Source organism: Choloepus didactylus, chromosome 21 (genome assembly GCF_015220235.1).
Source record: "Choloepus didactylus isolate mChoDid1 chromosome 21, mChoDid1.pri, whole genome shotgun sequence".
Taxonomy (NCBI): domain Eukaryota; kingdom Metazoa; phylum Chordata; class Mammalia; order Pilosa; family Megalonychidae; genus Choloepus; species Choloepus didactylus.
Genome location: NC_051327.1, coordinates 39,846,031 through 39,871,741, shown reverse-complemented (window position 1 = coordinate 39,871,741; position 25,711 = coordinate 39,846,031). Strand labels below are relative to the sequence as shown.

Genomic DNA, 25,711 nt, shown 5'->3' with positions numbered 1-25,711 from the left:
CCTGGTTCACATTATTCTAGACTTTTAAAATTGTCCTTGCCCTTGTTTAACTGATCAGTTTTTTTTTTTTTGTTTTTTGTTTTTTTAAGCTCTTCATTTGATTCTTGCCCTAGGTATGCAGTACAATTTTAAAGATTTTCCTATTTGTGGAATTGTGTCACCCCCAGGAGAAAGCTTCCTTTCCTCTGGTCCTTCTCTGGGAATCTTGATCTGTTCTGTTTGTTTCCATTTTGCCGCTATAGTTTTTTTTTTTTTTTTTTTTTTTATTATTTTCATTGCCTCTAGCTGCTTTTGCCTGAAGGACAAATTCTGGAAGGAGAGTTGCCTGGAGAGGACTTACCCAAGTCAATATTTCCCAGCCAAAGCAGAGCCATGCATCCACAAATGGGGCACAGACCAATTCAAAAGACCCCTGAGGAGAGGGTCAAGAAAGGCACCAAAAAGCCTTTTTTGATGGCTCTCCGAAGCTGTGCTTTCCTGGCTTGCCCAGCAGATGACACTCATCAGCAAACTGTTCCCACAGCCTTAAGGAGGCTTTGCCTGTTTAAATCCCCACCACCTTCACCCTTTTCTGGGGCAGGGCTGAAACAATGGCTGGGTGGTCCCTGTCTGCGGCAGGCTAAAACAGTGGTCCAGAGCTGGGACTCAGTGATCGAGATTTGCTGATCAATAGCCATGATCAGTACTTGGCCATGCCTCCACCCTGTTCTTGGGGAAGAGGGCTTCCATGTTCCTCCCCGTCCGCAGCAGCCAGCCAGGGGCTGGACGGTGAGGAAGCGCACCTTGAGAGTGGGGGATGGGCGCCAGCAGCTACCACAGAGCAAATTACTCATAGTTCTTTTTTTTTTACTGCAGTTTCTCAGCTTCTTTGTCCCAGTCTTCCCTGGATGAAGCACACCCTTGTCCTTCAAAGCACCAGAAAAGTTGTTTCAGACAGTTTTTGCCTTTCCTCCATTTTTGGAGGAGGAAAGACTCCTGGAGCTCCCTACTCCACCATCTTCCCTGGAGATCTGCCTTGCTCCCATTTTTCTACAAGTTAATCTCTTTTCTTATAGAGCTGTACAACAGCCTTCCTAGTCAGTTGGAAAAAGTACCTGGCCCCAGAAAATCAGATAATCCTCAGGCAGTATTGGGTACCAGACAAACCCAGTGGTACATTCTCTTTTACCTAGTTCCAAGTTTTGTATACTTGCTCTTGACACTACTATCTAAGAGAAGCATGAAAACAAAACTGATTTGCTTTTTCTATGATACATGTGCAGTCAACAGCTGGTTTGTTGGAATTCTGTGATTAGATATATGAACGTGGATACCAACCACAGACCCCAATCTCCCCACAATGTTTTATCATGGGCCCTGGAGTCAAACTGCTTGGGTTCAAGCCATGGTTCCACAGTTACCAGTGGGTGACCTTGGGCAAAATCACTTATCTTGTGTTTGACCATTGTAAGAAAGGGTACTACTACCTCCCTATGGCTTTGTTATGATGATTAGATGAGGTAATGCCTAGGTGCTAAATAAATGTGAACTATATCATTACTGAGAATGGGTTCATTATTCCACCAAGGTCTTTAATCACACATTAAAAACATTTTGAGAAATAACTTGACTTACACTTTGTTAAAAAGGGACATAGTTCTATATTTTAATGCAGAAGCAAAAATAATTAAGGCATTGAAATGAGCCAATTAAAGTAATATTCAAACTAGTTTAAGAGATGACAAAGTCTGGATACTACAAAATGAAAAGTAGTAAGGGAAAATGACCAAGTGAAAAATAATTTGAAGCCATAGAGTCCATTGCCAAACAAGTCAAATAGCTAAAGCAGTGGGTCAAAGGGCATTTCAGTGTTAATCATTTATCCTGCACAACAATAAATAAAGAAAAAAAATGTAAAATTCTCTGAATTTTAAATTATTATATTTACCAACGCACTGCTGTTAATAGATGCCCTATCATTGTACATTGTTATTTTTCCTTTCCCACAAAATGCTGAGGGAAATAGTGAATAAATATGTTTTATTAAAAACACACACAAACACAAATACTATTACAAATGGATATAAATAGATTATGTCTCCCTCCCATCCACATTTTGGCACAAACACCCTTAAATTAAAAAGCAAAAGCATAGTGGTATAGGCCACCAAAAATCCAATCATGAGATAGCAAATTAAAAAGCAACATTTAGAATAGGACAGGAAATAGCTACAAACCAAACGAGACAGCAAAATAACAAAGAAAAATGGCAAACATGTTAAAGAGCCTGGATAAATTTTAATGCACTCGAGACTGAGAAAAGAATTTTCTCCAAATGTCAGTTTTCTGGAAGACATATTTCTAGGTTAAACTGAACAGTAAAGAGACGAGTTTCCCTAAAGAAGTTTTCTGAGCTAAAGGAAAATCAAATTATGCTTGAAAAACAAAAGCAAACACAAATAATGCCTGCCTCCCTCCCCATCTACTTCTTCAGATCTGCTTTAGCGTAGGTTTACATGCTGAAGGCCATTTATTAATTCCATGCTCTGTTATCTCAAAGGGACCAAATCCAGACTTAACTCTCCATGTTCCAATGGATTAATGAATTAGATCATTATTTTCTGGCCCTTGTGAGCTGGGAAATTTCAGACTGAAGAGACACTAACCTATTGCAAAAAGGCCATAATTCATTTTCCACTGTTAAAAATGATTTCTTCTCATGTATTTTTAAGGAAATAATGAGAGGCCCTGTGATTTAAGCAAACAAAACTGAAAATGATTTCCCACAATGTTTCCCATGTTCAAATTTGTTACCCCAAAATCTTGTAAAATAGAATAATTAACGATGGCTTAGCTTTTAAGAAAGATTTTGAAAAAAGCAAAACATGAGTTCAGAAGTAAATTAAAATATTTATTATCTTGGAAGAAAAAGGCAAAGTTAACAAAGTGATGCTAGAGAATAAGTAACATATTAATTCTGCAACTGTGTGTGACTCTTGTTCCTTTACCAAAGATTCTTAGATGGTAAAAATCTGTAAATAAAAAATTTGATATAAATACTTCATGCAAGTAGTAAAAGTTTTCCAAAACTGGAAATACCATAAAATAATTTATTCAGTTGGGAGAGGAAATGGCAGTGAGAGTATGTGATCTGTAATGATGGCCTCAGAGTTCATTAGAAAGGATCTTTCATATTTCAAATGCCCATGAGATGGTGCACCTGCCCTCCAGTGTGCCCGTCAGGTACAACAGAGAGCAACAGAATTCGAGAGACTCAACACAAAGAAAACTGTTATCTGTATTGTGTTAGATAACAAGCACCATTCAAAATGGAAGCTTTAAGAGTTTTCCTTTTTGAAAACTTAACTTAGAATGAAATCACAATCAAAGAATGTGCTACATTAAGATTTCCCTTTTATATAAGAAACCACAATAAAAGGCAGGTAGAATTATACAAGAAGAAAATTTAGAAATTACATACTGCAAGCAGAAGCACTAGAAAAAGGTGAAGAAAAATTGTAACAGCTATTACCATTTGAAGCGGTATGTCTCTTTTAATATACTTTTAATTATGATTCAACTCTTCAATACAGAGACTAAATATAAAAGTGAATGTTATCATCTGTACTCAACATTTTTCTTCGCTATCCTAGAGGATGTATTTTTAACCTTGGGACAAAATTAGCAGCCCAAATCTTTATTCTACCTTAAACTAATTTTTGTTTCTTGCCCTCTGCCTTTCTCTCCACATTCCCTTGCAGAGTTCTAAATTCATTCCTCTGACATTCCTGTATAGAGTTCAAAATCCATTTACACTGCTAAGTAGCAATAAATCAAGATGACAATATGAGAGAGTTTAAAATGATGGCTCAAGTACTTTTGTTAAAGTATATGTTACATGGCCCACAGTATATTAAGTTCACAAAGTGTGACAAAAATATGGCTGACATTGAGGAAAAGCTCAACTTTGTGATATCGCAAGCAGAATTGATGTATATTAGCTCTTGAGGTAGAAAATTTAGTGCTTACTACCTAAATTAATAATGTTTAAATATAAAAGTTTAGAAAATGCACAAAGATGCTATGAATATCCTGTAAAGATCTTTCAGTAAAAATCTAAACTAGATCAATCAGAAAGAGGTCTGGAATGAGACTGTTTACTTTATGGAAGCTTTTTAATATATTTTATGCATTGAGCTTCCATTTGCTTATAATCCTTTTATTGCAACTCAAGGAAGAGAAGTCAAATCGTAACAGCTCTGTGGGCCACTCATTTGCCTGTACTCGAGCCCTCACAGGCACAGTACAAGAGAAGGTGGAAGGAGGAACACGAGAAGTAGAGAATCTAAGAGAGGATGCGCTTCTGGTGTTTCTGGAGGATGTGATGCCGGTGTCTCAGGAGCTGTGAGGAGAGGCTGGGTAAACAGGAAGTCTTAGGAGACTTCCCAACTGGCCAGTTGGGCTTAGAGATCTCTGGGATTTTTAGGAGGCTGGGAATCTGCAAAAGTAGACTTCCAAGGGGCACCTTCACCTGCACCATCAAATTTTGTAGTAAATTTGGGTAATTCATTTTATGTTTTAAAAATACTGGTTCTGAATAACTGAGTTATAGTGCATGCTACATGTATGCAAGTGATTAGACAATCAGCCAGTTTTAGAGGCGAGTGTCTTAAATTAGTAGTAGGGAGTACCCAGGAATTTTTTGTAGAGGCAGACAGGTGGAAGAAACATGAAGATGAGAAAAATGTAGTGGAGAGAAATGGTCGGGGGTGGGGGGCAGAGAAGTTTTTCCATGTTCCAGAGGGCCCCTCTATAGACAGAGGAAAAAAATGTAACTGTGTGTTTTATCAATTTGTTTACAAAACACAGATTTCTGCTTGTTTCAAAAATGGCCCTCTAGAAACACCTGTAGAAACTTTATCTGATGCGGATGTACCTCCTTTCAAAACTGAATATAGTAAACCTGGCATGGACACGGCAGGGAGGGATGAGAGCGATGTAGGAAAGACAAAATGCTGCCCAAATGCAAAGATCAGGGAGGAGCCTCGGCTCCCGTCCCACTGCCCCAGGAAACAGACTGCACAATCACTAAAGGCGTTGGAAGAGAAGGAAATACCGAGTTAAGAATTAATAACAACCTCTTATGGCTGCAAAGAGTGGTCAGAAAGCACAGTCCTGGGATAAGAAAACAGCCGCCCGTGTTCATTTTTTTCATTTTTCCTTTAGATGCGACTTCTGCATAAGAGGTGTGAATGAAGTCATAAAGCTGCTTAGCATTTGCAGCGTTCCCCAGGACACTTGTGAGCTTGTCTTGTGAGAGGGTTGCTAATTCTGCAAGGTTCTTAACGTGGTTCATCAAGGAGCGACAGTTCTTTGCATTTACCCCTGGCATTTTTAAGAGGAAGTCTTGGGGACCAGGACTGTACTTTTCTGACTCGGGGAGGGTTTCCGAATCTGCTGTGATAGCCATGGCCGTGGCTGCATCGGGCTGTGGCTTGTTTTGCTTCAGCTCCTCAAACAACTCCGCGGTTGCGTGAGGGGAGGGGCACCAGAGCATCCGGAGTCTGGGGAAGTGAAGAGTGAGAAGAGTGAGCTTGGAACTAACGTCACTGCTGGAGATCTCCTGATGTAAGGCACCGCGGGACACGAGCGAGAAGGGCTTACTGGGGTCAAACTCGATCAGAAGCACTGGCCGCTTGTAGTAGCGGGCCATGGAGATGCACTGGCTGTAGAGGCGGCCGTTATTCAAAGAGCCGATCAAATCGCTGATGCTCTTCCGTTCCACGCACATTTCCGGAGTCAGGATGTAATCTCCGACCTCTAAGGTCACCGGTTCAATGTCAATGCCCCGGCGATGGATCAGAGACGGAAGCTCACTGCGAAATTCACGCATATCCACAACTATACTTTGCTGTGTTCCAGTCTGTTCTTGGCCACCTGTGGAGAAGAAGTAGCACTTTGAGTACACGGAATAAAACGCAGTTTAAAGCCTATGTCTTTGATGGATGGTGTGCTGGTTTGAAGCTGTTCTGTACCCCAGAAAAGGCCATGTTCTTTCAATCCATTCCCGTGGGTGTGGACCTATTGTGGGTGGAACGTTTTGATTAGGTTGTTTCAATTGAGATGTGACCCACGCAGCTCAAGGTGGGTCTTAATCCTTTACTGGAGTCCTATATGAAGATAAAAGACAGAAGAAGCCCAGAGAGCTCAGAGAGAAACACCCAGGGAGTTTGCAGAGGAAATGCCCTGGAGAAGCAAGAAAGGACCCACAGAAACCAGAGCCAGAAGCTGAAAGCAACGAAACCGGGGAGAGAAGGATCAGCAGACTCTGACCATGTGCCTTCCTGTGTGACAGAGGAACCCTGGGAAACATTGGCCTTTCTTCGGAGAAGGTATCGTCCTGTTGATGCCTTAAATGGGACATTTTCATGTCCTTAAAACTGTAATTTTGCAAGCTAATAAATTCCCATTGTAAAAGTCAGTCCACTTCTGGTAATATTGTATTACAGTAACTTCAGCAAACTGAAACAGATGTTACATAATGTTCCTATTATATTATGCCACATTTTTCGACATTTTCAAAAAGATTTATTTACAGAGAAAATAAAGGCAATTTCCCTTGAACCAAATCTATTTAGTAAATTCAGAATCTATCGGAGGTTCCCCACTTACACTGATTCGTCAGTATAAGCATTTCCTGTCATCTTCTCTCTGTTGTTCCCCTTAATTTTGCAGTGATCACATTTTATGATCATTGTATTCTCAGTTCCTGTATTCCTAGAGCTGACAGGTAGTCACTGCTTAGAAATGCTTGCTGAATGAACTGCCTTAGGAGCTGCTGTGAGGCACTTTGGAGGTGTTAGTACCCGAATTAATGAATCTAGAAATGGGAAAATGGAAGAACGTGGGAAAAATGAGAACATCTTGGTTTTAAATTTTTTATTTTTATTTTTCCCAACATGAAATGCACAGATAATTCAATGGATTTTACCCTCTTAGGGTCTGACCTCAGAAAATCAAATTACAAAGTCATCACATCCCAGATTTATTACAACTGACCTGCAGGTTAAAGGATGGAACTATTATCTAAACACTTTGATTCCATGTATATATATATCTTAAATAGAGGAGGAATTCAAACATGAATACAGTATAAAATATTCTAAAGCTCCAAGAAGCAGACAGAACACCTGGTTTTGAGAGCAGAACTTCTCAAACTCTGACATGCATTTGAATCACCTGGGGATTGTGTTAAAAAGCAGATTCTGATTCAGCTGGTCTGTGATGGGGCCCAAGATGCTGCGTTTCTAACAAGTTCCCAGGTGAGAAAATGCTGCTATTTTAAGGACTTTTGAGTTTCACGGGCTTAGAGGGCTGAACTCAATAGGGCAGGTTCCTACAACTAACTTTCTGTATGGTGCCTCCATGTTCAGATCTGTCTTCCTTCATATTGTGTTTTACATTCTGTAGTTCTACATGAAATGTCACCAACCTGAGTTAATAAAAATCTCCTTTGAAAAAAACACAGATGCCCTGAGTCAGTGTTTCCTAAAACACAGTCCCAGGACCACTTCCATCTGAATCCCCTGAGATGCCGACCCCCTTTCAGAGCCACTGAACTGGAACTTCTACGGGTCAGGCCTATGAATCTCAGAGTTTTCACAAGCGTCTGAGGGTATTCTGAAGTATACTAAATTATGAGACCCAATGCTATAATTTTGACCCCATCAAAGTTTAAATCGACTCAATCTCAATCAAATTGCTTTTCTCATACCATTTGGCTAATACTAGCTGATGTCATGGGGAAATGGGAATCTGGGGAATGGAAAATGGTAACTCCTGGATCACAGCGTGCTCGGATTCAGCAGGTCTTGGTGGTATGCCATAGTTAGGATCCTGCACGGCAGTGAGTGTTACAGATAGCTGGGTTCTGAAGAGGTACCAAGAAATACTGAATAAACACACAGAGACAGGGGGGGATGTATATCCCAAGGAATTTCTATCTATCTATACATCTAAGCAGAGAGGCAAAGGAAGGGAGGGAGACATTTCAGCTACTCCAGGGGTTAAACAGGCTCCTCTTGGGTTAAGATAAGAACTTCATCACTATTTACAAAAGTTTCTCTGCAAAGTACCTTCTGAGTCTCAACCAACCAAATTGAAAAGCCGCTCTGGAACATAAGTCATTTCTAAGCCAGGGAGCCTACACCACAACCCCACTTGTTTTACAGATGAGGAGCTCTGGATCCAGGGAGGACACGAGGTTAGTAAACGGCAGAGCTGAAACTAGAATATGGGAGCAGATATCCCATCCCTGGCCTGACATCCACTTTTAAGAGTTTTCTGAGGAAAACCAAGCCTCCATAGAGCAACTATGAAACTTCACATCCTCCTTTAGAACAACGGGGGAGCTGGTCAGAGGGCAGGACTCACCTGCTTTACGCGTGTCGGCGGGAGCATTTGCGGATGCGGCGCCTCTCACTAAGTCGAGGTTTGTTTCGTCTCTGCCTTCTCTTTCTTCAGGGATAACCATGCTTGCCTTTTCCCTGGGGAGGAAAAATATTTTAAACATTTTAAAAATGGAATTTCAAAAATTCCAGCTTTTAACCTTTTCCAAATTCTAAGGTATAAAATGATCTATGTGATCGTAGTGATAAAAAAGAATACAAGAAATATATTACAAGTAAATTTGCACAGACAAGTGATGGGTATGGAAGTAAAAGTCATTTCTTTTTGGGTGCTACTGCCTGATCCTCCAGAAGGAAAAAAAAAGTGGTTTATTTTCTATTCTGTGTGTCCTTCAAGCACTTTGAAAGAGGAAATAAGTATGTAAAAAATGACACAGATTATTGAGATTGTTTTATAAAACTAAAGTGTGATGAGTCTTAAAAAATAATTTAAATCATTTACATTCAAATATTTCCAGGATAATCACATGTAGGGATGATTATATCACATCAACCAATGAATGGATAAATAAAATGTGGTATATACGTACAATGGAATGTTTTAGCCATAAAAAGAAATGAAGTTCTGATACATGCAACAACATGGATGGACCTTGAAGGTATCATGTTGAGTGGAGTAAGCCAGACACAAAGGGACAAATATTATATGACCTCACTGATATGAAATAATTAGAATAAGCAAATTCATAGTCAGAATCTAGGATATAAGTTACCAGGGGCTGGGGTAGGGGTACGGAATGGAGAGTTAATGCTTAAATTGTACAGAGTTTCTATTTGGGTTGATGGTAAAGTTTTGGTAAGGAATGGTGGTGACAGTAGCACAACACTACAGACGTAATTAACAGCACCGAGTTATATATTTGAACATAGTTAAAAGGGAAAATTTTAGGTTATATATATGTTATTAGAAAAAACATTAAAAACAAAAACAAAAACTATAGGACTGTAAAAGACAAATAGTGAACCCTACTGTCAATGAAGGACTCTAGTTAATAGTATAATTAGAAAAATGTTCTTTCATGAACTGTAACAAATGTATCACACTAATGCAAGGTGTTAATAACAGGGCGATACAGGGGAACTCTGTATTTTATGCATGATTTTTCTGTAAACCTACAACTTCCCTAATAAAAAAAAATTAATGATTAAAATAATGAAAACATATATAATAGAACTTTGATTAAAAAAATTCCAGCTGGGAAGCCCCATTAAATAACCTCAAATTTAAATGAAAAGCAAAGTTAATACAAGAAACAAAATTTCCACCAGAAATTTGAATGAAAAATCAGTATCTCCAGTTATGCCTCAGGGCCAACATTCATTCACTCGCTCTCACGTTTATTTAAAAACACTTGCCAAGGGCTCCCACATGCTGTGCTAAGACTTTGGTTATGAATATGATCATGCAGTAATTCCTATCTTCAAGGTGGCTCAGTATCTTCTACTTTGTAGATCAATAGGACAGTAGAATCATAACTAAAGATAAAGCCAGGAAAGAATAATACTATCAATTCATGACACAGCGGGTACTGTGTCTAATTTGTGCTGGGTATGACAGAAAAGGAGTGAAAGGCTGGGCCTCTTCCTTGCTGGGGCTTGCTACTGAGCGATAAAAGAGGATACAAGAAATACATTAAAGTAAATTTACACAGACAAGTGATGGGTAAGGAAGTAAAAGTAATTTCTTTGTTGAGTACCAAGAATAAAACTGTCAAACTGTGGAGCTGACTGACTGGTTTAAGGTGAGAGTGTAAAAAAGTCTCCAGTATTAGCTAATTTCAACAAGGGTTAAAGACAAAGATTTTCCAATGCAAGGAACTGAAACCCAATGGACCAATTCTCCAGCTATTCTAGATTAATGATATTTTAGAACAATGTAAAGATACCATTAAAGACCAGAAGTTATGTTCAGTTCTTTACTAGCTGAAACAACATGCAAGTGCGAAGTTATTATTAGTACATTTTATACATAGATCACAAGGGGCCAGGTGAGAGCTCTGGTTCAATTTTTTTCTCATTATTCTTAATACCAGTGTCAAGTGTTACCTGCCGAACATTCTTTGCCAGGGAGTGGCTACCCCACTGTATCTACCACATCCTGCGAGGACAAAGGGCAAAGCAGCCAAACAACTGACTGCTCTGAAACTTTTCTTTAACATTTGGGATTGTCTAGGTCATTGCTTCTTTATTTTCTCCTTATTTTCATTTATTTTTACTGGCTGAGCTACACATCACATACAGGGGCATCCTGATCTGTGGATGTGCCATCTGGGAGTGGCTGTAAGTGGGTGAGATGGGTGATAAACGCCCATTCCACACTGGGTGGCTTTGAAACCACTTACAACCTGTGTGACTTTAGGCAAGTTGTTCAATGGCTCTGTGCCTCAATATCTTTATCTGTAAAATGGGGATAATGATAATTCTAGTATCTTCTTCAAAAGACTGTCATGAGTATTCTACAATATATGTAAAAGCACTCAGAAAAATGCTGGCACATGATGATAGCTATAAAGATCTTAGCTGTTACTATTACTCTACTCTTCTTACAGTGTGGTAACTGCACCCCCTAATAATCCACGATTATGCTAAAAAACTGAAGATTTACTTTCAAATGACAGCACGACTGTTTCGCTTAATATAGTTACATAAAGTAGATGGTTTACCATTCAATGTTATAACACAATTGCAAATCAACTCTGGGAAAAAATATCCTCCAGAAGGGAAGCCTGGGTGGTGAAGAAAATATTGAGTCTTTCTAGCCAGTAACTCAAAGTAATTTAACAGAAATTTACTGTAATTATAAATATTCAGTCCCTTGGCTTTCAACATTCAACATAATTATCCAAGTTACTCTGAGTACCAGACACAAATTAGTAATTTAAAAGTTCAGAGATTCATGGTTCCACTTTATCCACAGTATGGAAGTTTCTTATTTTTATTTTAATATCTTCCATGATATCTGAATAATTTGAACAATCTAAGGAGGAGGTCCTCACCTGGAAGTCTCCTCAAATGGGCATTTATCAAGCCGTCACAATAACCCATTTTTTGCTCACATTTTTCTAACTAAATTTTCAAATAATCTTCCTCCCTTTCAAAAGCAGTGACATCGTCTGAACTGTACTGAGAATTTTTTACTAACTTTTCTACCCAGGTAGCATTTTATTATCAGCGCTCACAAGTGTAATCTTTTTTTCTCTTTACTTGTCACCTGAATCTACTGATCTTTAGCCCAAACAAACAATCCTTTTGCTGCCAACTCATCTGATTCATTCATTCCTTTCTGGTTATTTTAAATAGTAGCACTGCAGTTTTTCTTACAACATCACCCATGGAGGTCCTGACAAAAAGCACATTATCTTATCCTCACAGATTTTTCTCTAAGAATGCACTCCTGCAAATGCTCGCACAGCCTCACACCTCAAATATACCATGCTCTTCAAAGCAAACACCTTGCAAATTTCCCGAGTTTTCTGGGAAAGTAAATATCTTAAGACCCTAAATGGTGTAACCATTGGATTGTGGGGTAAAATGGAAAGACTTAATTTATAATAAGTAGACAATCACCAATGAGTGGTTTAGAAAATTAGGTGGACTGTAGATAAAATTACATTAAAATCCACTGTGGACTTCTGGGGAAGATGGCAGAGTAGGGAGCTCCAGGACTCAGTCCCTCCACCAAAACAACTATTCAACAGGCAGGAACCGTCTGAAACAACAGTTCTGAAACTCTAGAGGCTAGAAGAACACAGTACAGCCGCTGGGAGGAGCAGGAAGAATTGATAATTCTTACTCAACTAAGGTAAAGGGCAGTGAATTGCCCTCTCCATGTGGCAGCTACCCCCACTCTCATGGCAGGCCACCCTGGGGTCCAATTCCTGGCTGGTTCACTGGTGACAGAAAAGGACATAAAAACCCTCTTATCCAAGAATGCAGTGGGCATGGCGATCACTGATCATGGCTTTTGATTAGTGAATTGGATCTCTGGGGGCCTCGCTCTGAGGGCAGCTATTGTTTCCACCCTCCCCAGGCAGGGGCAAAGATGGTGGAGATTTAAAGACACAAAGCTTCCTCAGGGCTGGGGACAGTCAGCTTCCGGCTGCACTTGCTGGGCAGGCCAGGAAAGCTCAGCTTTGAGGAGCCATAAAAGAAACTTTTGGCGCCCTTCCTGATCCCCTCCCCAAGGCTCTTTGGAGCCAGTATGTGCCCCTGTCGTGTGTCCCTGGCCCTGTTTTGGCTGGGAAAGATTGACTTAGGAGTATCCTCTCCAGGGTGATACTCCTCCCAGAATTTGCCTTCCAGACAAAAGCAGCTTGAGACAATGAAAGGAGTATAAAAAACTATAGAGGAGGACGCTGGCTTCAAACATCCAGGAGAGGGAGGTCTGTCTCCTGGGAAACAGAGGGGACACCAAACTCTTATAAAAGAGAGACTCCAAAACAACTAAAAGCAAAAACCTGGGACAAGATAGAGGCCCAGAAAGACAGGGAAACCCTGCACACTGCATTGGCCTTGGGCAGACCTTCCTGTTAGGAGGGCTGAAGCTCTGGAAAAATCTCTGTCATATCACCAGCTGGTTACAAAACCAAGAAACAGACATCCCAGGGAGTAAATTCCAGAGCTAACATTTTAAAATATTGTAATTTGCAATGTGCAACAAAAGAGTACAAGACAAACAAAGAAACAGGAAATGATGGCCCACCCAAAGGAAGAGGATAAAAGTATAGAAAACACCCTCAAAGAAGAAGAGAATATGGACATATTAAACATAGTCTTTTAAAAAGTGATCTTAAAAATGCTCAAGGAGGTGAACTACAGAGAAAGAACTAAAGGATATCAGGAAAACAATGAATGAACAATATGAGAGTCTAAGTAAAGAGACAGAAATTTTACAAAGGAACCAAACAGAACTACTGGTGTTGAAGACCATAATAACGGAAATGAAAAATGCCCAGGAGGGTTTCAAGAGCAGATTGGAGCTGGCAGAAGAAAGAATCAGTGAACTTGAAGACAAGACACTTGGAATGGGGAGCGGAAAGAAAAAAGAAATATTAAAAGCAAAGCAAAAAAAAAAAAAAGCCCAAGACAACTACGGGACATCATCAAGTGCACCAATATACACATTATGGGAGTCCCAAAAGGAGAAGAAAGAGAGAAGGGGGCAGAAGAATAGTCAGAGAAATAATGAGAGAACTTCCCAAACTTAGCAAAAGACATGAATATGCACATCCCAGAAGCTCAGAAAACACCAAACAGGATAAGCAAGAAGAAAAATATACCCATTAGATATTGATTAAACTGTTGAATGTAAATGACGAGACAGTTCTGAAAGCTGCAAGAGAAAAGCAATGTGTTACATACAAGGAAGTCCCATTTAGACTGAGTGCCAATTTCTCCTCAGAAGCCATGGAGGCAAGACGACAGTGGACTGAAATACTTAAAAGTGCTAAAAGAAAACAACTGGCAGTCAAGAATTTTATATCTGGCAAGACTCTCTTTCAAAAATGAGGGAGAGATTAAGGCATCTTCAGATAAACAAAAGCTGAGGGAGTTCATCACTACTAGACCTGCCCTACAAGCAATGCTAAAGGCAGTTTTTCAGACTGAAAGGAAAGGACAAGACACAGTGTTCCAAAGTAACATTAAGAAATAAAGACCTGCGGTAAAGGTAACTATTTGAGTAATTACAAATGCCAGTATTATTGTGTTGTATTATTTGGTATGTAAATCCACTTCTTATTTTCTACAGGTGCTAAAATGCAAATGCATAAAAAGTAATGACAAATCTGTGTTTTTGGACATACAATGTATGAAGATAAGTGGTCACAAGTAAAAAAAAAATGGTAAGGGGACAGAGGGGTATAGGAAAAGTGCATGTGCATGCTATCAAACTTAAGTTAGTATCAAACCAAACATGATTGTTATATATTTAGGATGGTATATTTTAACCCCATGTAAAACACAAGGAAAATAGATGTAATACATATCCAGATAGAAATGAGAAGGCACAAATATGGTACAACACAAAACTGCAAATAAATATAAAAGTAGGCATTAACAGAAGTGACGGACAAAAAAGGTATAAGACTTACAAAGGAATAGCAAAATGGCAGAAGAAAGTCCTTTATAACAGTAGTGACTTTAAATGTAAATGGATTAAACTTTCCAGTTGAAAAGCAGAGATGGGCAGAAACAATAAAAAAAAGCATGGCTCAATTATACGCTGTAAGAGACTCACCTTAAATTCAAAGATAAAGTAGGTTGAGGGTGAAATGATGGAAAAAATATATACTGTGCAAGTAGTAAGCAAAATAGAACTGGGGTGGCTATGCTAATATTGGATAAAACAGACTTTAAGCCAAAAACAATTATGGGGAACGAAGATGGTTATTATACATGGATAAAGAGGACACTTCAACAGGAAGATGTAAAAATTATAAATATATATACACCTAACAACAGAGCACCAAAATATATGAAGCAAATACTGACAGACTGGAAGGGAGAAGTTGACAATTCTACATTAATTGTAGGAGACTTTAACATTCCACTCTCGATAATGGATAGACCATTTAGTCAGAAGATCAACAAGGAAGTACAGGGCTTGAATGATACACTAAACCAACTAGACCTAACAGACATACATAGAACACTGCACCCAACGGAAACAGAATACACATTCTTTTTGAGTGCACATGGATCATTCCCCAGGCTAGACTATATGTTGGGTCACAAAACAAGTTTCAAATTTAAAAATATAGAAATCATACACAATATATCTTCTACAACCACAATGGAATGAAGCTAGAAGTCAATAACAGAGGGAGAAATGAAAAATTCACAAATACATGGAAATTAAACAACATTCTCTTAAACAACCAATGGGTTAAAGAGGGAATCAGAAGCAAAAGTAGGAAACACCTTGAGGCAAATGAAAATGAAAATACAACATACCCAAACTTATGGGATGCAGTGAAGGCAGTGCTAAGAGTAAAATTTATAGCTCTAAATGCTTACATTAAGGAAGGAAAAAGACTTCTAATGAGACCTAATCTCAAAACTGGAAGAACCAGAAAAAGAAGAGTAATCCAAACCCAAAGCAAGCAGAAGGAAGGAAAAGATTAGAGCAGAGATAAATGAAACAGAAAACAAACAAACAAACAGTAAATAGAATCAAGAAAACCAAAAGTTGGTCTTTTGAAAAGATCAATAAAACAGACAATCCTTTACCTAGACTGACAAAGAAAAAAAGAGAGAGGATACAAATAATAAAACCAGAAACAAAAAGGGGGGACATCACAACCAACTGTGCTGAAGTAAAAAAGGGAATTAAGAGGATACTATGAAAAATTATATGCCAATAAATTAGATAACCAAGATGAAATAGACAAATTCTTATAAACTCACAATCTATACTGACTCAAGAAGAAATAGATCTCAACAAACCAATTACTAGTTGAAGAGATTGAATCATTAATCAAAAACCTCTCAACGAAAAAAAGCCCAGGACCAGAAGGCTTCACAGGGGAATTCTACCAAACAGTCCAGAGAGACTTCATTTCTGCTCAAACTCTTCCAAAATATTAAAGAACAGGGAACACTCCCTAATTCTATGAGGCCAACATCACTCTCACACAAAAGCCAGATATAGACACCACAAGAAAAGAAAACTACAGACCAATATCTTATGAATACAGTTGCAAATATCCTCAACAAAATACTAGCATACCGAACCCACCACCATATTAAAAGAATTATACACCATGATCCAGTGGGATTTATCCCTGGTATACAGGATGGTTCAACATAGGAAAATCAATCATTGTAATACAACACATTAACAGAATAAAGGAAAAAAACACATGATAAATCTTGATTGACATAGAAAAGGCATTTGACAAAATCCAGCATCCTTTCTTGATAAAAACACTTAGAACACTAGGAACAGAAGGAAACTTCCTCAACATGATAAAGGGCATATATGAAAAACCCACAGCTAACATCCAACATAATGGTGAAAGACTGAAAGCCTTCCCTCTAAAATCAGGAATGAGACAAGGATGCCCAATGCCAACACTGTTATTCAACATTGTACTGGAAGTTTTTACTAAAGCGATTAGGCAAGGAAAAGAAATAAAAGGCATCCAAATTGGAAAGGAAGAAGTAAAACTTTCGCTATTTGCAGATGACATGATCCTATATACAGAAAATCCTGCAAGATCCACAACAAAGCTCTAGAGCAAATATATGAATTCAGCAAAGGGGCAGCGTACAAGATCAACACTCAAAATTCAGTAGTGTTTCTATACACAAGCGATGAACAATGAGATGAAGATATCAAGAAAAAAATTCCATTCACAATAGCCACTAAATATACAAGAATAAATCTCACCAAGGATGTAAGGAACTTATACACAGAAAACTACAAAACATTGCTAAAAGGAAGTAAAGAAGATCTAAACAAACGGAAGGATATTCCATGTTCGTGGATTAGGAGACTAAATACCGTTAAGATGTTAATTCGACCAAACTGATTCACAGATTCAATGCAATCCCAATCAAAATTCTAATAGACTTCTTTTCAGAAATGAAAAAGCCAATCATCAAATTTATTTGGGAGGTTAAGGGGCCCCAAATAGCTAAAGCCGTCTTGAAAAAGAAGAATGAAGTTGGAGGACTCACACTTCCCGATCTTAAAACTTATTACAAAGCCACAGGAAACAAATCTGCATGGTACTGGGCATAAGGACAGACATATAGACCAATGGAATAGAGTTGAGAGGTCAAAAATCAACCCTCACATTTATGGCTAACTGACTTTTGACAAGGTGGCAAAGACTACTGAATTGGGAAAGAACAGTCTCTCCAACAACTGTTGCTGGGAAAACTGGATCTTCATTTCCACAAAAAAGGAGGGCCCCTACCTCACTCCATGTACAAAAATCAACTGAAAATGGATCAAAGAATTTAATGTAAGAGCTAGATCTATCAAAAACAATAAAGACAAACAACTCAATTAAAAAGGGGTCAAAAGACTTGAACAGACATCTCTCCAAAGAGGTTTTATAAATGGCCAGAAAACATATGAAAAGATGCTCATCATCATTAGCCATCATGGAAATGCAAATCAAAACCACCATGAAATACAATTTCACATCCATTAGAACAGCTGCTATTAAAAAAAAAAATAACAAGTGTTGGAGAGGATGCAGAGAAATAGGAACACTCATTCATTGCTAGGGGCAATGTAAAATGGTGCAGCTGCTGTGGAAGAGTTTGGTGGTTCCTCAGAAAGCTAAGTACAGAACTACCATATGACCCTGCAATCCCACTACCATATATACACCCAAAAGAATTGAAAGCAGGGGCTTGAACAGATACTTGCACACTGATGTTCATAGCGGCATTATTCACAATTGCCAAAAGATGGAAGCAACTCAAGTGTCCCTCAACCGATGAATGGATAAATAAAATGTGTATATAAATATGATGGAATATTATTCTGGTGTACAAAGGAATGAAATCCTGATACGTGAAACGACATGGATGAACTTGGAAGACGTCATATTGAGTGAAATAAGCTAGACACAATAGGAAGAATATTGTTATGATTTGAAACAAACTAGAGTAAGCAAACTCATCGAATCAGAATCTAGAATATAGGTTACCAGGGGCAGGGTGGGGAAAGGGAATGGGAAGTTAAGGCTTAAAATGCACAGCATTCCTATTTGGAATGATGGGAATGGTTTGATAATGGATGGTGGTGATGGTAGCACAACCTTGTGAACTCAATTAACAGCACTAAAATATATATCTGAGTGTGACTAAAAGGGGGAAATGTTAGATTGTATATATGGTAACAGAATGAAAATTTTAAAAGTCCATGGAGGAGATGGAAGAAGGTGGTGGCAGAGAGAGGAGTGGAAGCTAGTTTGTCCCCCGGAACAACTAATAAATAACCAGGAACAACTAGTAAATAATCTGGAATAACTACGGGGGGAAAAAACGTGACTGTCCACTCATCATACACCAACCTGAATTGGGAGGAATGCCTGAGATCATAGCATAAAATCTGTAAGTAAAAACTGTGGATCCAAGCTGGGAGCCCCCTCCCCCCACAGCCTGAACTGCAAAGCCTCGAAGTGCTAGAGAGCAGCACTGTCCCAGCAAGCGAATATGGCTCAACTGAGCTCCAACTCGGGTTTTAATTAACAAACATGGACTGCTCAATACAAGCTATGAATCCCCAACAAGCACACAGAGGCTTTTGGTGACGACTGACCTTGGAGAGCTGGTGGGTGGCCATGGACTGGCCCTGAAGGGGGCTTTCAGTCCCTTTTTTGGCTCAGTGGAGAAAGCCTCAGCCATTTTCAGTTTCCAGTGCTCTGACTCAGATAAGCGTGGAGACAGCACAGGCAGAAAGACTATTCTAATGTAAATGACCTCTCCCTAGGGAGTGTATTTTCCCTAAGAGGAAGAAGGTGGTGCCAAACTCTACTACCCGCCTTCCATTCAGAACCAGACCCCAGAGCCTGGGGGAAAACAGCCACGGGCCACACCTCCTTACACCAGTCAGGAGCTACAGGCTGACAGGCGCCACGTGCTGGGCAGAAAAGCATAGTGATTTGAGGCCTCACAGGGTGTACCAATCTTCTAAGACACACCCTCAGGGAGACGTGATACTCTTGCCTCCTTCTGAGATTTTTATGCTGAGTTCTGGTCTGGGAAAACCTGATTGGGGTAACCAAGGAAACCAGATGCCTAGACAACAGAAAATTACAACCTACACTAAGAAAAACGAAGTTATGGCCCAGTCAATGGAACAAACTTACACTTCAACTGAGATGCAGGAATTTAAACAACTAATACTAAATCAATTCAAAAAGTTTAGGGAAGATATGGCAAAAGAAATGAAGCATATAATGAAAACACTGGGCAAATATAAGGTAGAAATTGAAAGTTGGAAAAAACAACTGGCAGAATCTATGGAAATGAAAGGCACAACACGAGATGAAAGACACAATGGAAACATACAACAGCAGATCTCAAGAGGCAGAAGAAAACACTCAGGAATCAGAGAAAAAGGCACCTAAAAGCCTATACCCAAAAGAACAGATAGAGAGAAGAATGGAAAAATATGAGCAACATCTCCAGGAACTTAAGGACAAAATGAAATCCAGGAATGTTCGTGTCATTGGTGTCCCAGAAGGAGAAGAGAAGGGAAAAGGGGCAGAAGCAATAATAGAGGAAATAATCAATGAAAATTTCCCATCTCTTATGAAAGACATAAAATTACAGATCCAAGAAGTGCAGCATACCCCAAACAGAATAGATCTGAATAGGCCTATGCCAAGACACTTAATAATCAGATTATCAAATGTCAAAGATAAAGAGAGAGTCCTGAAAGCAGCAAGAGAAAAGCAGTCCATCACATACAAAGGAAGCTTGATAAGACTATGTGCGGATTCCTCAATAGAAACCATGGAGGCAAGAAGGAAGTGGGTGATATATTTAAGATACTGAAAGAGAAAAACCACCAACCAAGAATCCTATAGCTGGCAAAACTGTCCTTCAAATATGAGAGAGAACTTAAAATATTCTTTGACAAACAGACAATGACAGTGTGTGAACAAGATTCTTTCATCAACAGTAACAAATGTACTATACCAAAACTATGAATCAATAATGGAGGGGGCGGTGGTTAGGGGTATGGGAGGATTGGAGTTTCTTTTTTTGTCTTTATTTCTTTTCTGGAGTAATGAAAATGTTCTAAAAATTGAAAAAAAAATTGTGGTGATGGATGCACAGCTGTATAATGGTACCATGGGCAACTGATTGTACACTTTGGATCTTTGGATAGTTGTATGGTATGTGAACAATCTCAATAAAAAATAAAAAAATAAAAAAATAAAAAAATAAAAAAAAAGAGAGAAAAAAACAAACAGTGAAATCTAAGTCAAACCATGGACTTTAATAGTACAAATATAAAAATGTGCTATCATCAATTGTAACAACTGTTCCACACCAATGCAAGGTGTTGGTGGTGTGGTGGCATATGAGAATCCTGTACTTTAGGCATGATTGTTCTGTAAACCCACAAATTCTCTAATAACAAAAATAAAATAAAATAAAAAAAATTTTTAAAGTCTATTAGAAAAACCTGGTGCGGAATTATTATATCGGTTGAAGTGTAGGAGACATGCCATCTTCCATACTCAGGGTTCTGCAGAATAAGGGCTCCTCCTGTCTCTGCCAGCTTATCCACTCCTTGTCACTGAGCCCTTTGGGATGTAGAATTACTTGCGTCACCCAGGAATGTCAGGGGGTCCCCGACACCTTGTTACAATCCATGAAGAGCACACTTTTGTATACTGGGTTCCCGATATACCAGGGGAGGGGAAGTCGCATGGAGAAAGCCTGGAGCATAACAACTCGTGTACCCAGACGACTGCCTCCCCACATTCAACCAGGCTGCTCTGACCATAACAACAGTAATCGAATCTGGACATTTTAGCTTTGCGCTCATTTGTAATTTGGTGGCAATTAATTTAATCAGAGACACCTTAGGCAAAGGATGTTTTAAAGAGTGAAGGGGTGGTGAGGAGGTACTGGCCCACATCCATTATCACCAGTTCTTTGATTCTATCTCCCAAATATCTCTCAATCTGCCCAATTCTCTCCATCAACCTAATCTTGGCCACTGTTATACCTTATCAGGTGGTTGCAAATAGCCTCCTTGCCAGTTTCCCCACTCCATTCATTCCTCAGTTTGATGCCAGTGAGAGTCTTTAAAAACATGCTCCTGCCACTTTCCTACTTAGAGCCCTTCAATGGTGTCTTATTGCCTTAGCATAAAGCCCTAAACCCTTAGCAGGGCTCTTGTGTCTCTGAGACTTCCTTCCCTTTTCTCAACACAGACCCCCTTTCCACAGTGAGGCCTAGCAAGCCCCGCACCTGCATCAGCTCAACCGTCACTGCCTCAGTGATGCTGTCTCTGACCCCCAGGTTAGGCCACTCTGATATGTTCTTCTCTTACACCTTTCCTTTGACACCGGCAGTCAGCAGCACTCTGCATGCTTCTATTCACTCCAGTATTTTTAATCATTTAATGTCTGCCTTTTCCACTAGAGTATGAACTCCGGAGGGACAGGACTTTCTGCACCAGTGTAACCTCAGCACTCTAATATTAAGGCTGGGTTTGGCACATAATAGTTGCTCAATAAATATGTGTTGAGTATTTGAGAGTAAGATGGGGAGGTGCTAAGAGCTTTGGACAAGAAGAGAGAGACTGTATAGCAACTGAATTGTTGTAATATGCTTTCTGAAACATCTTTTCAAAAAATAATTACACACATATACCATATATATATAAATATAACAATTCTCAGAGCCCATTACTAGAAACCATATTTTCATAGCAGGCGGCCAAACTGACAGATAATTATATGACTTGTAGCTGGAGATCCATGGCCAAAGCGTGTGAGTCGTGGAGCATTGGAAGTGATGGGAGGGTGGGTGTCCATGTACAGTGCCGGATCACCCACAGGGACTCAATGGCACTATTCAGTAAACATCCCTGTCCCCAGGAACACACCCTGGGCTACCTGGAATGTGTTTACATATGTACTGAGAACCCCCAGCCAGCACTAGAGGATGGGTGTCCATCCATTTTGGAAGTCTGTCTTGGGCCTGGGCGGCTGTCTGCCACTAAACATGATTTCTGCCCTCTTGTTACCACTCAGACGTTGCCAGTCTGAGAACTGCAAGACTGGTCTGGCCAATCACTTCAATCCAGACCAGGACCTCCAGTCTAGAGTCTTCTGTGTGCCCTGCCCTGGCTTCCGAGCCCCCAAGATTATCTGATCCATATCCCATACCCAGCTGCAATCTCCTTGCCAAGCCCCCGATGGGTGGTTATCAGACTTCTCAAACTCTTGCAGGGGCAAGAGGGAGATATTCAGTCTGTGACTCTCCTTATGTTAAATTGAAAAGCATTTTCTATTTGGGTTTGGAACATTATCAGGTACCCATTCTCAGAAACACACGTATAGGTTCAGACAAACCCCACACCTCTTTACAATATTTCCCCAGAGTGGCTGGTTCTACTGATGGTGATCTGAACTGACTGGGCAGCAGAGTCCCCCAGTAAATGGTGAGGCAGGCTCCTACCCAGACAATGGAAATTTGATAAGAAAAAAAAAATCATAATTCAAAGGGAAGGGAGAAATCTTGTGAATAAAGGAGCTGGGGATGGGGTAGGCTTGAGAATCTATTTCTTAGAAAAGTAGTGATTTTTTTACTTACAAAAGTAGTTATAGTCCTGGTGTTTAATATTTTTTTTATAAAAAGAAATCAGTTCTCTTTATCACTCTATTTCTAATACTCTACTGAACCAATGAAAAGCAATTGGAGATGGTAGAAAAGAGAGAGAGAAGAGAAAAAGTAAACATGTGCTGATACATATCCTGGGGGACAGATGAGGCCACATTTTTATCTTGATCTGATCCTCTCCAACCTCTTCCTCTCCATCTTACTGAGGGCTGTCAGATCTTCCCTACCCAGAGAAGCCCCTGGGTTTTGAAAGGCCTTGGATATAATTTGCTCTTTTCATACTGATCTTCTATGTTTTACCTTATGAGTTTTTCAAAAGCTTCTTTTTCTTTCCTCAAAGCAGTGAGATAGCGTTGTTCCTCAGTTGAACCCCCATATATGAGAAAATAAACCCTGCAAGTTAAGACAGAACACTTTTAGGCTGCAAAAATAGAATTTTTAATGCCTAAATGGAAATGCATGGCATTTAAAATCAGTAATCCAGAGTGTTCAAAAATAAATATTTGACTAAGAACCAAAGTTCCATTAATCACCCACTTAATAAAATTAAGCTGCCTAAACCCCACCTGTTAAAGGTTTCTTTACCACTTTTTTTTTCTTCTTTTGCCAAAAAGAAGGAACAGAGCTTAGATAAACACTGAAATATAACTAAAGGAATTAAATAATTCTTTCCTCATAAACAAATGAAAAAAAAAAACAACAAAGTCTTAGAAGCTTCTCTTTTTTCAATTTTTTTTCTTTGCACCTCTGCCAAACAATCATTTAAAAAGTTGGATAGTAGTTATAAAAACCAGCTCATGAAAGTTCAAGGTAGTGAAAAATAAACAAATGAAATCTATATGACCTTTACCGTCACAAAAAATTTCTCAGTTTTTTTTTGTGTCTTTACAGAACAGTCATCACACATTTTATATAAACCCCTGGAAATACAAGACATATGGTCTATATCAGGATTCTCAAAATATAATGTGATATTTTCTTTTCTCTTAGAAAGGTCCTACTTCTCTATCTTGTGTGTTCTAAGAGAGCTGAATTAAGTACCTCCTCTGTCCCTTTTCTTCACCTTCTATCAGAAGTATTTTTCTTTTTTAGCCCTCAATTCTTCTTCGTAGATTATATTACTTTGAAGTGTGGAGGACACAGAGAGAGAAAAGACCAGGGGACAACGAACCTAGAGACCTCAGCTTTCCCACTGATGTAGCATGTGGCCTCAGTTTTCCATTGACAGAATGGCTGACCTCCTGGATCCCTTCTGATCCTGACATTTTGTTTCCAAATATCAAACGATTCTGTTCTCAGGCAACAAAAGAACTTGGGAGCACACAAGCTATCTACAAAGTTGATCAATTGCGAAGCATGAAAACTTTACCAGCCTATAATTATTTTACCAGCTTCATCTAATCTCTTTCTCCTGCATTATTTCTGATCCACCTCCTCCATTCATCTCTTCTCTGAAAGGCTGCATTAGTTAAACTGCCAAAGAGATTTCTTTTGGCTCTGTTTTTTGGTTCAGACTGAGTTCAGGATATTAATTTTGCTGTTTATTTCCCCTCAGATAAGTGGAGAGCCAGAACACTATATTCTTTGGGAGGCATCATTTTCTCATCTGATATTTCTGTAGATTTCTCATTTGCTATTTCTTGAAACGCAAGAAAATTTGGTACCATAATTCCCCAAATACCTTCATTTTATGTGGAAGTAATTTAGAGTCATTTCCTAAAATTTACACAAAAGACATTTTAGAAGATTGAAATTACTTCACCAAATCATAATTATATTATCTTTTAGCAGAACTGAGAATTTTATAAATGTCCTAGACTTGTTCAGATGCCACACCTTATCAGCTGCAAGCCAACACCTAAAGAATACGGCACAGGACGACAGAGCAGCAAATAATGAGGACACGCTTTGTACCCTAGATTTGTTTTCCTGCTATGACGTTATGACGTTTGACATCCTTCCTACGCAAACCTTTTAGATTCATCAGAAAGCAAAATAAGTTTTCATGAAACTAACAATGGAATGATAAAGATAAGCAAACCAATATGGAGCTGTTGAATCCTAAAGAACCGTGAAACAGAAACCTTTGAGAAACAGTGAAAATTTATCACTTGCCTCAGAGGTTTCCCAGGCCTGCTTGCCCTGTAAATTTCCAGCTGACGAACAAATGTTAGTTCTGCATCATACAAGACAACGTATCTTGGTTCCATCTCATGGAGTACCCTCGTCAGAGCATAGGGGTCACTACAACCCAGAAGCGGATGGATGATGGTGAGGGGTTCTTTCAGGATCCCGTAAGCTGCATCAGATGACAAGTTTAAATCAAATTCTTCATGCTTCATTCCTTCAAAGCAACTTTCTTGGCTACTGCTTATTTCTCTATGATATACTTCAACACCCTCTTCTGCTTCAAGTTCTTCAGATTTTCCTATCATTTGAGTTAAAGTCAACCTTCGTTTTTTCTTTCTCAGAGTCCTTTCTTTGGTAGAAGCCCTTTCTTTGTTTTGGGGGTCTTTGAGTTTTTTGTTAGATTTCATAATTCTCTTTGAATTGTCCTCCTTTCTAAATTTCATCCACACTTCTTCAGCTTTGCTATCCTTCTCAAAAGTTTTCCTGTAGAGTCTCAATAAAAAGGCCTCTGTTCCAAAAGTGATATACTCTCTCAGCTGGGAACACGTTCGGTCATCGCTTGCACAAATAAGTACTTGACCTAAAATTAGAAAACACTGTTATGTTACTATTACCTCACATTCCCCCCTGTTCCTTACATGCCCTTGCCCATCCCTTCAAAAGGAAGACACGTTACCCCTTGGTGGTAAGATGAATAATTTACAAATAGTCTAAAAAGAGCCACAGGAGCTTATCAACCTCTCTGGCAGGGTTGCTTAAATCTTTTGAGTAAAGTTCAAGTAAGAAATATTTAGTCTTATGAA

General features: G+C 39.1%; 1 protein-coding gene across 2 annotated transcripts in view; it reads right to left on the bottom strand.

Annotated features, from left to right (window-relative positions):
* Positions 1–1,688: 1,688 nt before the first annotated feature.
* ERCC4 (ERCC excision repair 4, endonuclease catalytic subunit) overlaps positions 1,689–25,711 on the bottom strand; it is a 40,036-nt gene continuing 16,013 nt past the window's right edge. For both annotated transcript variants that reach the window (XM_037815253.1, XM_037815254.1), the window contains 4 exons: positions 24,894–25,488; positions 23,079–23,171; positions 8,413–8,525; positions 1,689–5,916 (listed from right to left, as the gene is read on the bottom strand). In XM_037815253.1, coding sequence (XP_037671181.1) covers positions 5,012–5,916; positions 8,413–8,525; positions 23,079–23,171; positions 24,894–25,488 — 1,706 coding nt within the window. In that variant the 3' untranslated portion in view covers positions 1,689–5,011. The remainder of the gene's footprint in view (positions 5,917–8,412; positions 8,526–23,078; positions 23,172–24,893; positions 25,489–25,711) is intronic.